Source organism: Vitis vinifera, chromosome 1 (genome assembly GCF_030704535.1).
Source record: "Vitis vinifera cultivar Pinot Noir 40024 chromosome 1, ASM3070453v1".
Taxonomy (NCBI): Eukaryota; Viridiplantae; Streptophyta; class Magnoliopsida; order Vitales; family Vitaceae; genus Vitis; species Vitis vinifera.
In genome coordinates, this window is record NC_081805.1 from 2,476,442 (window position 1) to 2,487,337 (window position 10,896).

General features: G+C 34.4%; 2 protein-coding genes across 2 annotated transcripts; one reads left to right on the top strand and one right to left on the bottom strand.

The window, feature by feature from the left end:
• On the bottom strand, window positions 1-1,892 carry LOC100264541 (clavaminate synthase-like protein At3g21360). Its single transcript, XM_002278516.4, has 3 exons — window positions 1,341-1,892; window positions 703-956; window positions 1-615 (listed from the first exon to the last, which is right to left on the bottom strand). The coding sequence occupies exons 1-3, from the start codon at window positions 1,707-1,709 to the stop codon at window positions 270-272; spliced, it is 969 nt and encodes a 322-aa protein (XP_002278552.1). The 5' UTR covers window positions 1,710-1,892; the 3' UTR covers window positions 1-269.
• A 6,542-nt stretch (window positions 1,893-8,434) lies between these two features.
• On the top strand, window positions 8,435-10,451 carry LOC100264480 (probable transmembrane ascorbate ferrireductase 4). Its single transcript, XM_002281057.4, has 4 exons — window positions 8,435-8,775; window positions 9,177-9,228; window positions 9,305-9,501; window positions 10,080-10,451. The coding sequence occupies exons 1-4, from the start codon at window positions 8,620-8,622 to the stop codon at window positions 10,401-10,403; spliced, it is 729 nt and encodes a 242-aa protein (XP_002281093.1). The 5' UTR covers window positions 8,435-8,619; the 3' UTR covers window positions 10,404-10,451.
• Window positions 10,452-10,896: the final 445 nt, after the last annotated feature.

Here is a 10,896-nt window from a genome sequence, read left to right on the forward strand (position 1 = left end):
TGGTTACAGATTCAATTCAAGAGATTAAAAAACAGTAACCCAAGTGGTTATATAGAAAAAAACAGTTGACATCATATGGAAAGGAGTACATAGAAAAAAACAGTTGACATCATATGGAAAGGAGTACAAAGTGAACCATAATGGTTCATCGTTTTATTTTATAACGCTCAAACTCTGACAAAGACACCACGAGTGAACTTATGAGACTTCAATTTCCACACCAACACCACAAACCCGAAACCGAGATACCGATGCAGCCCTAATTCAAGCTACTTGCATGTTGTTACCAGGACCCTCCTTGGAGGAAGGGAAGGCCTTCTTCCATGAAGCAAAGCTAAATTATCTAGGACGAGAACATCACCCTTCTCCCACTTGAATTGTATGCTCTCTTCTTCAATTATCTCTTCACATCTCTTCACTACATTTGCCGGTATTTCTGTCCCGTCTGCCATCATGGCAGAGCTGTGCTCCTTCCCATGCATCCCTACCATGGTGTTGAACCACATCCTCCTCCCCTTTCTTCCATCAAACACCTTGGTTAGGGCTCGAGGACCTAAGACCGTCTTCACCCCACCATTCGGTAGCCATTCCATGTCCATCCCCAGAGCCTTGGCCCTGCAACAATTCTTTCTGTTAGATCCCCCACGTAGTAGTCACAAAAGAGCAAACTCTCAAGCATTCTAGATATATATGTATGCATACCTTTTCTCAGCTTCTGCCCGGTCCGATGTTCCAAATGTATCCTCCCAGCCTCTACCTCTCATGGAAGATGTATCATTCTTGCTGAGAGCAGTGAACGTATACTTTAACCCCTTGCTGTCAATATCCTCCACAGCCCCCGGAAACTCCTCCAGCATCCGCTCTGTTACTCGGAAGCTTGGCACAAAGGGTGTTTCACCACCTTTTGGTGGCGGAACCTCACAGAAAAGTATTACTTTTTTTGGGTACTCTTTTATCTGGCCAGCCAAACACGATAAAATATAGTTAATCAAACACCTGCTTACCGCAAATTCATATTTTTTTTATTATTGATTATGTAAGTTCAGGTGACGAGAGTGGTACTTTATATTTGAATTCTCTTCCATCAACCACCCTCGGTATTGCTTGCTTATTGACACGTATTCTAGATAATTTATAGGGAGGTGCTCAACATACAGTGGTTGATGTCCTCAGATTGTTCGACTCGAAAAAAAATGGAAATCAGGAAATGGAGTGTTTGGTTGGCTAGAAAGAATTGGAAAGAAAAAGGGAAAACTCAGTTTCTTCCTAATGAAAATCACAGATAGAAAAATAAGCAACCAAACACCTGCAGAGAAAGCTGTAAGTTATATCTCACTCACCAAAACCATCTCATGATGGTAGTATATGAATTCCTCGAGAGGTCCCTCGTTGGCAGTCCAAATACGTTTATACACATGAGTCCTAGGTGCAGGGCCAACATACCGGATGTCATCCCAGCCAAAGGCTTCAACAATCTGGTTGAAGTCCTCCGCGTTCTTCACGTCGTAGCCTCGAAGAAGGACAGCACTGTTCTTGATGATCATCTGCTCAAACCAGTCCTTGTTCTTCTTCAGACTCGACACAAGGGAGTCTAAGTCACTGCTGTTGTTGGGGTCCGGAGAGTGTAGCACCAATGGCATGGTTTCACCATGCACTAGTTTCTGGCCCTCACATTTGCCTACCTTGAATTCCTCGCAAGAGAACTCCATTGATGATTTGGTTTGTGGGTTTCAATGCATTTGGGGATGTTTATAAGGAGTTTGGTAATCGGTTTGATCGCTAGTCACCATGAAGAAGACAACACAACTCCTACTTTGTGCAAGACCTGCTTAGAGATTATCTCCTTACGTCGTTTTGTGGAGGGCTGCAAAACACATGGGGTTTTCCGAATCAACAGCTTTAAGTTCCCTGTATATATATATATATATATATATATATATATAATTTTAATGGTTAGATATTTGAAAATGAATTTCAATGAATAATGAAGAATTGGACAAGCTATTGGGTTGGGCCGAGTCAGCCTTGATTGAGTCGGGTTTAGGGCTATTAGCCCAAGGATTATCAACGGGAAGCACTAAAATATTTTGGTAATAACAACATAAAGAATTAAAGACTAATAGGTTTAAAAATAAAACCTATACATAATGTGTTTTCATATTGGACCAATCATTGAACCGAAAAAAGTTATCGATTTACTGTTTAGTAATCAACGATGGTTGAATAAATTGATGATGTCATAAATATATAATTTATGTATTACTAAAATTAAAAGTAATTTAAAATGTATAAATAATTAAAAAATTTAAACACATTATTTCATCATTTAATTTTCACTAATATTGATAGCTTTAATTATAATAAGGATAACACAAAGATTTATTAAATTGTAAGTTTTTATAATTTTATTAAATATGAAGTTTTTAATTATTAAGGTAAAATAAGATTTAATTATTTAAATTTATTTAGATTTCAATAGTTATATATTTTATTATCTTCAAAATTATTATTATTTTATTTATATTATTTTAGTATTTATTATAGGAAAATTATAAATATTTATATTCATTTTAAATTTAATGTACATATAATTTTTAAATGATTTCCTTTGCAAAAATGTAAGCATAGCCTAGTGGTTCCGCTTATATTGATCCCATTTCGAAAAAGTAGACTGCAAAAGTAGCCTATAAAGTTGTCATTTATTAGCATGAGAGTTTGGCTGTGAACTTAGGCAAGTAATTTGAGCATTAGCAGCAACAATTTTTATTTTTTGGCTTTTTGATTGGTAGGTTATTTTTGCAAATATGAGGTTATTTTAACCCATTTAACCAAAAAAAAAAAAAAAAAAGGCTAGCTCATGAATTGAACTATATTAGCCTTCAGATGATCCCACTAGTTGAAAACAAAAAAGACAACTCATGAATCGGTTAGATTGTTGGGTGGATGGTTCAAGGCCGATTTAACTCTTTTTCGGTCTAATATGGTGAATTGAACCAAATTAACCTTGAATTAGTGATCCAATCGGTTGAATTATTTTTGATCGATTTTCAAAATATTGTCTATGCATGAATTGTGTAGTTCAGAATTATAAAGCTCTTGATTAAGAAGAAGGTGCAAGTCACGATTAAGATATCAAGATCAAAGCTTGTGATTTTTTATAGTTGCTTGATTTCTTGTAAAGCTAGGAAAGGGTGTACTAAAATTGAACAAATTCTCTTTTAACTTTTCTTAAACATCCAAGATGGTCTTTAAAAACACTTTTTTCAACAAAAACATCATTTAAAAAATTTATCTTAAAATCGTTTTGAAAATAGTAAAATCACAAGATTCTAAAACTTAAAAGGTTTTTTAAAACATAAGGACTAATTGCCTCATACCTTTTTATGGAAGTAGTTTTTAGATGCTAGAGTGTAGGACAGTAGGCACGGTCAATTGAGGTGCCCATAAGTGTTCCTTAAAATGAGAAATTTTTTTCCTTTTTTACTTAGACAGTTATTGACTGGTTGCTCGTTCTAGGGGTCTCCAAAAAGCCCGCGGCCCGCTTTAGGCCCAGCCCGTAGGCCCGCCCTTAGGCCCGCCTTTAATTTTTTTTTAAAAAATAATATACTATATTTTTATATATATATAACTAACTCATTTAATAAGCATAAAAGAAATATAGCTTAGTTGGTTAAAGCCTTGAAATTTAAGCTTGAGGGGAGGGGTTCGAATCCCCCCCTCTTCCTTCCTTTATTTAAAAGCCATTTTGGCTTATTTAAAAAAGCCCGCGGCCCGGCCCGTCGGCCCGACCCGCTAGCCCGCGGGCTCATAGGCCTGGCCACGGGCCTCCTATTTACGGCCCGGCCCGGCCCGCCCGTTGGAGACCCTTGGCTCGTTCAACCCTTCAATAGTCAGCTATAATGCAATTAATACTTCAATGACTAGCTAGTTGTTTGACTAGACCAACGGTTTTTTTTTTTTTTTTTTTTTACTCTAATAACTAGTTACCTTCAAAATCATATAACAATGACCCATAAATCATATTTATGACTTTTGACCAATTGACTATTGATCATTATTTATTGTGAAAAGTCAAAATCAATTAAAAAGTGCAGTGATTTCAAACTTACAATCTTCCTTTGATTGCATCTTGAAATCCTAGTTGGTTATTCATTTTCTTGTACTCCATTTGTTCTAGTGTTAGGTTTTGTGAAATCATCTTGGAGTGATTAAATTATTCTTGTATTATCTTGAATCAGCTAGAGAGTGAAAAAAGGGTTGTGAGATATTCCTTAAAGCTTTGTGAAGACCCATTAGAATATCAATATCTAGATATACTGAGAAGGGCTTGATTGAAGTATTTGAAGTTTAGTGAATTATCTTCAGCCTTAGGTTGAAGTCAACTATTATAAACATTATTTGCAATATATTTTATCTTTTTGGCCAGGAGTTGGCTATAATATTTTATATAATTGTATCCTTGAAAATGAAGAAAAAACAATTAAGATATCTTTTATTGTACCATAGTTTTAAAATTTTAACAACTAAATATTTGTAAATGAATTTCAATGATCAATGAAGAAGTAGACAAGTTACTAGGTTGATTCAAGTTGGACAAGTTCATTATCAGAATTTCATGTCCTTTAGTCTGAAGAATAATAAACCTACATTATTAACACTTTAGTATAGTCTCCCTTTAATATAAAAGAAGTTTAGAAGCTTACTAGCCAAATAGTTGTCCTTAGTTTATTGAAAATTTGCTTAGACAATAGATTACAAGCAACCTTTTTAAGCCATTAAGGAGTATCTTTTAACTTTGCTAGTTTTAACTAAGCTTGAGTCCAAGGAGGAGCTATTTATCTACTTAGCTATCTTTAAAAGGATGATAAATGTAAATTTAGTAAAAGAAAATGAAGCTTAGGGTCAATGTTAACCCTTTTAGCTTTGAGGATGGTGTTTAGATTGCATGTATTTCTATGCACACCTTATTAGTACACTAGTAAATTAACTAATCTATGGCATCCTTCATAAGATAGATTTATTTGGTTGGTTAGTTAAAGTGAGTCATTGAATTTGGAGAGTTCAAAATAAGATACTTGCCTTGCATATATGTTGAAAGGCAAGTCACGGTAGACTTTTGGTCGAGCCTTCATGAAATGAGCCATAGCCAAATATCGCTTTTAGTAATATTAAAAAACACTCATTTGAACCTTGGAATTAGCGATAGCTATTTGTGAATAGATTATCAAAATACAAGTAGGCAAGGCTAATACAATTTTGAAGTTCCTCCACTAAGAAGGCATAAAGCAATTGTTGAAGTTGGTGTCACCAACCTTGAATAAGGAAGCAACTTATCAAATCCTTGTTGTCAAAATCTTTCTAGTTGAAAATATAGGTTTACATGTTTTAGATGTTAATTCCTAACTTGTAGACAATCAAATTGATACATCTAGGGGCTTAGGTCAAATATGTTGGGCTTTACTAATGCCACTCTTAACTAATTTTGGATGATAACGTTGAAAGCCATAAAAGGCTTGGTCTACCTTTACTTGACAAGAATTGGTTTTTCAGATAAGATGATCAAAGTTTGCTTTAAGAATCAATACTAGAGCCAACAATCATAAGTTTGAGTCATGGGGCACAAAAATTCCACTTTTAACTTTGATTTCCAAACAATGAGAAGTACAAACATCCTTCTTTGGCATGTTGAGGGGAATCAAAATAAAACTTATTATATGACACCCTTCCAAAGAATGTTAAAGATGACTCCTTATTCTATTATTAAAAGGATTATGATGATTGCAAAAAGTAGATTAGTAAAGTAAAAAATTCCAATCCTTGAAGAGGACTCCTTATTCTATCATGAAAAGGCAAACTTAGATTAAAATGACCGCAAAAGGTGGATTTGTAAAATTGAAAATACCAAACCTTTCTAGATTATAAGGCACTCCAAATTTTTTGCCAAATAACTAGGAATCAAAAATTGCCATTTGACTTTATTACCCACGAAGAAATGAACAAGTCAAGATCATCAACATGACCATTCTTGTTTGCATGAAGAAACAACTTAAATTAGCTAATGGAAAGTGAGTAGATGAATTATGTCTTGATGGGGTTATCTAATAATCCCTAAAAGCCAACAAGAAAACCCTTATTGCCTAGCCTATGACATGGAAGTTGTGATTCCAACAAATGTATACATGCCAACTATCTTGTTGGCAATTTTGTTCCATTTTCTCACTAAGATTGATATATCTTATCTTTAAGTGTCTTATTGATTATAGTCGACTTTGAGTTAACTCAAAATTGGTTAATTTTCGAGGTACACATGCATTTAAAGTAATTAGAGCTTACACAATGACCATGGTGTGTTAGTTAATTGATAATTTTAAAGAAAAAAAAAATATCCAGATCTCAAAAGGAATGTGGGAAATCCAACTATTGTTATTTAAACATTTTGACAAGTAACTAGGGATAAAGCAAGGTCAAGAAAGGCTCCCTTATTCTAACGCCATCCTTATTTGTAAATTTATTCTATATTCTCATGTCATTTCCCATCTTAGAATAAGTAGGGCCATGATGAGGACTCATTAGTGGAACAAATGAATTCCTATTGATTTTTTTTTTTTAATTTCAAAATTTTATATTTATTTTAAAAAAACCTTAAATATAAAATTATTTATAAATCAATATACTAAATATAAATATGTAAATTTTAAAATATTAAATTATACTTACTATATATATATGTATATAGTGCCTATTCCCTTCACTAATTCAAGTTTTAAAAATTTTCCCACCCTCGATCTTGGTTGTTACTCCTTGCCCATGCCCTTATGTATGTTTTTGCCATCCTTGATTCAAATATTCTAAAGTGTTCAAACATCCTAGAGGGCATTCAAATGTTGCCTTGAAGGGCATTCAAATGTTTTCCTTTTGTTTGTGTTTTTAAGTCCATTCTTCATATTTTAAGTTTGTTCTCTACATTTTAAAGGTGTTTTGTAAATTCAAATTTAGAATTCTTTTCAAAAGTGTTCCCCTCGGTGTTGGTACAAGTAGATAATTTTATTGAGTTGTATTACATGCATTAAAACATAGCCATCTCCATAGTTTAAGTTCTCTATTTCTTAAGCTTTTAAGATCAATTTAAAAATAATCCTTATGATGAAAAAGGGATGTTCAATATGCTGACTTTAATCATAGTTCTAGTTTTCTATTTCTCCAATTTTCAAGATTGATTTTAATAAAAGAATCCTTTTGCAAAAAAAAGGATGTTTGATTTGCTAACTTCAGTATAGTGTTAAAGTATTCATTAAAAGAACAAAGTGTTTGTATTAAGGATGTGAAAGATTGTATAATTTTAGTCAATATGTGACTTTAGAGATTAAGAACATCTAGATTTTTAGATTTAGTTACTTTATTTTTGGTCATTTAACCAATAATTTTTTTTATCGAAGGAGTGTTTGTGATTTGGATTAATTGATATTATTAAAATTTTGATGAAAATTTTAAAGTTAGTAAAAAAGTGCTTAGACAACCTATTCACCTTCCTCTACATAGTTGCTTTCATAAACCACTGAAGTAACACTTTGAATAACATATAATTTCACAGGAAAATATTCATTAACAAAATAAGGCAAGCCAACCTTACATTTACAAGTATTGGGGTATAATAATATTACTTTTAGGTTCGGGCATTGGTTACCTAAATGATAACTATTAAAATAAGTCCAGGATATAATATCAAATGCCATAAAAGATTTAACCTTGGACATCAATTTTTCAAATTAAATTATCAAAGGCCGATCCAACAACAAATAGTCATATCAAATCAAAAAATGTTCAATACTTTTGTACGGGTAGAGCTCGGGAAATAGGGGAAATTGAAGGATAGGCTGAGCTCCCTCTCCTTGCCAACGTCTGGTTGGGCTCACAGCATGTGCATGAACGACTAACGCCTAGAGCCAAGCCTAACCCCAAAGCAACTGAAATTAGGGCCGAGCCCTTCCGAGAAAGGCAGGTCCCAAACTACGACGATAAAGCTTAACAAGTTGGCATTAATCCAAGAAAATTACAGGAATGTATGTGTATAATCTTATGGGTTAAAAAAAAGAAAAAGAAAAAAGGGAAAAAGAAAAAAAAGAAAAAGTTGAAGAATGACGCAAAATCTTATGCTTTGCGGACCATTAAAAAACTTCAATCGGTTTTAACTTTCACAAAGGACAAAAGAAATACTAAAATAAAGGCACCCTACAAGGTCCCGTGGGACATTGGCATGGGACCTGGGTAATGACGACACTCAATAATGCAAATTTGCAGTCCATGACCATCCCCAAAACCCTCATTAATGACATCTCAACCTACTACTTTACTCCCACGGCCCCCTTTCCCTTACCCTTGACTTACTAGAATAAATGTAACAGTCTGAGTCTGTGGATCAGTGGATGTGACTCTGAGCAATCCACCCCTTCCAAATAAAGAATAACTAAAGTTAGATTATAAAATTTGTTGAATGTGGTACAATACAGGATAAGATCTATAATAATAGTATGGACTCATGTGTCGGTGGGAACTTCTTGTTGTTGGAGAATCAGTACTAGAGAGTGTGTGGTGACTGGTGACTGAGACTGCTCAAACCCCATGGCAACAGCCTCCTCTGCTTCACTGCCACTGCCTCTGCTTTTGTTTGCCAGAGTCTCAGCTCTTTTTGTTGCCCTCCTTGTTCTGTTTTGGGCTCTTGCTTTTAAGTCTAGCTTCATCTCTCATCACTCATCCCAGGAAGATATAGTCTATGCTGTAACTCTCTCTCTTTCTCTCTTCCCCTTTTTCTATCTGCATTTTCATTTTTATTGTTTGTTTGGTTGCTGAGGAATTGTGGGGAAAGAAAAAGGAGAAAAATTGATTTGGGGTTTTCTGGCCCTGAAGTAGATGAAACGTTCATTCAGCTGAGCCTAATGTAACTCTTTCTATCTGCATTTTCTTTTTGAAGTTCTGTTTTGTTGCTGAGAAAGTGTGGGGAAAGAAATTGCTTTTGGGTATTTTTTTTTCTTCAATTTTTACATGAGATCTAAGAGTTTACTTCTCTTCTTCTCCTTTGTTTTTTCGGCAACCAAACAGGGTGTCTTAGAAAACCCACAAAAATGTAATTCATTTTGGAGCTGAAAATGCTGGGCTTTTTTGGCTTTCTATTTTAACAGGTTCTTCATCCTCTATTTATGGTGATCGGTTTCATCCTCATCAGTGGAGAAGGTAGTCAGACAAACCATAACTTACAAAATTGAAACAAACAAGAGTGATTTTTAAAATGTTTTGGTCGTGTTTACAGCTATTCTTGTTCATAGATGGTTGCCTGGTTCAAGAAATTTGAAGAAATCAGTGCATCTATCCATGCAAGGTCTGGCTTTGGCTTCTGGGGTTTTTGGGATTTGGACAAATTTCCATGGGCAAGATGGGATTGTGGCTAATTTCTGGAGCTTGCATTCATGGATGGGTCTGATCTGTATGCTCTTGTTTGGTGCTCAGGTTTGTTCTTTGCTTCCCAAAATTTTACTTAAATTTCTTGTTTGTTTCTTGAGAAAGTGAGCAATCTGTTTCTTATTCATTACGAATATCAATGTGCCATAGTTGACATCAATAGTGTGATGATGCCATTGTGGGTTGTGGCCCCTCCATGTTGATTTTTAATTTCCTTTTGGGGTGGCAGCAGAATTACACCATCCATTGCTGTCTCTTTTCTTATTTTAAATGTTTTGGATTGAGTTGGTGCATAAATTCAATTATTGTTTAATGCCAACAGTCTGCCGATTTCAAATTATATCATTGCAATGGTTTGTACTATTTTTTAAGTAAGCAAGAGCTTCATTTTCAGCTAACTAAACATAAGCCTATAGAATTAAACAGCAGTGCAGAGACCCAGCGGGCCTTAAACATTAGCCCATTGCATTTCAACTTTTGTCAGCCCATGGTTTGATGCTAAATCTTTACTTTAATTCTTAGGAAAAAAAATCATAAATATTTGTAACTTCTTCCTAGAGTGGTGTAAATGGGGGTAATTGGGTCATATTCTATGATTGAAAAATTAATGATTTATTTTGGTGCAGTGGTTGATAGGTTTCCTGAGCTTTTGGCACAGAGGGGAGATGCGCACAACCCGGGTAAGCGTCTTGCCTTGGCATGTCTTCCTTGGTCTATACACCTATGGCCTGGCGGTGGCCACAGCTGAAACAGGACTTTTGGAGAAGTTAACGTTCCTTCAAACAAACAGAAATGTGTCGAAACATTGTACAGAGTCGATGGTTGTAAATGGCGTGGGAGTGGGACTGGCCCTGCTCAGCGGAATTGTGATACTGGCTGCTGTTTGCCCCAAGTACCAAACTCTACCAAGTAAACTCATGTATTCAGACACCAAGTGCTTGTCTTCTTAATCCAATTGTCACTCCCTTCCCAAATTTATTGCATTGTTGGTTGATCTAGAGGATTTTCTTTTGCATAGAAAAATGGAGGTTGATGAACAAATTTTTTGGTGATTTTGAATGTTATCATAACCATGTGTTGGAAAGAGGGATTTTGAAAGCTACCAAATAATGCTGGAAGAACACTTCCAAACCCAAATAAAATCAACTTAGGTGTAAATATGTGGGATCAAAATACAAAGTAATGAAATCGGGTTACAAAAAAAATAAGATTCATGTATAATGTAAAAGAATTATTTACGAGACACAAAACAATGAGGTTCAAGGTTTAAGACCTTAAGACTCTGTTTGACATGTATTTTACACAAATGCTTTGATATTGTACGATTTTGAAATTTAATTTTTTAATTTTTTATTGTTTGATTTGGACAAAAATGTCTTTATTATTTTATTGTAAAAATAATATTCTTTTTAAAATATACATGAAAATATTTAAAATAAAAAA

Bases quoted from the DNA above. Each gene is read 5' to 3' on its own strand.
- LOC100264541 (XM_002278516.4), bottom strand. From the start codon at position 1,709: ATGGAGTTCTCTTGCGAGGAATTCAAGGTAGGCAAATGTGAGGGCCAG. The intron at 957-1,340 runs GTGAGTGAGATA...TTGGCTGGCCAG, and splicing joins ACCATCATGAGATGGTTTTG to ATAAAAGAGTACCCAAAAAA. The intron at 616-702 runs GTATGCATACAT...GAATTGTTGCAG, and splicing joins CGGGCAGAAGCTGAGAAAAG to GGCCAAGGCTCTGGGGATGG.
- LOC100264480 (XM_002281057.4), top strand. From the start codon at position 8,620: ATGGCAACAGCCTCCTCTGCTTCACTGCCACTGCCTCTGCTTTTGTTT. The intron at 9,229-9,304 runs GTAGTCAGACAA...TCGTGTTTACAG, and splicing joins CATCCTCATCAGTGGAGAAG to CTATTCTTGTTCATAGATGG. The intron at 9,502-10,079 runs GTTTGTTCTTTG...ATTTTGGTGCAG, and splicing joins TGCTCTTGTTTGGTGCTCAG to TGGTTGATAGGTTTCCTGAG.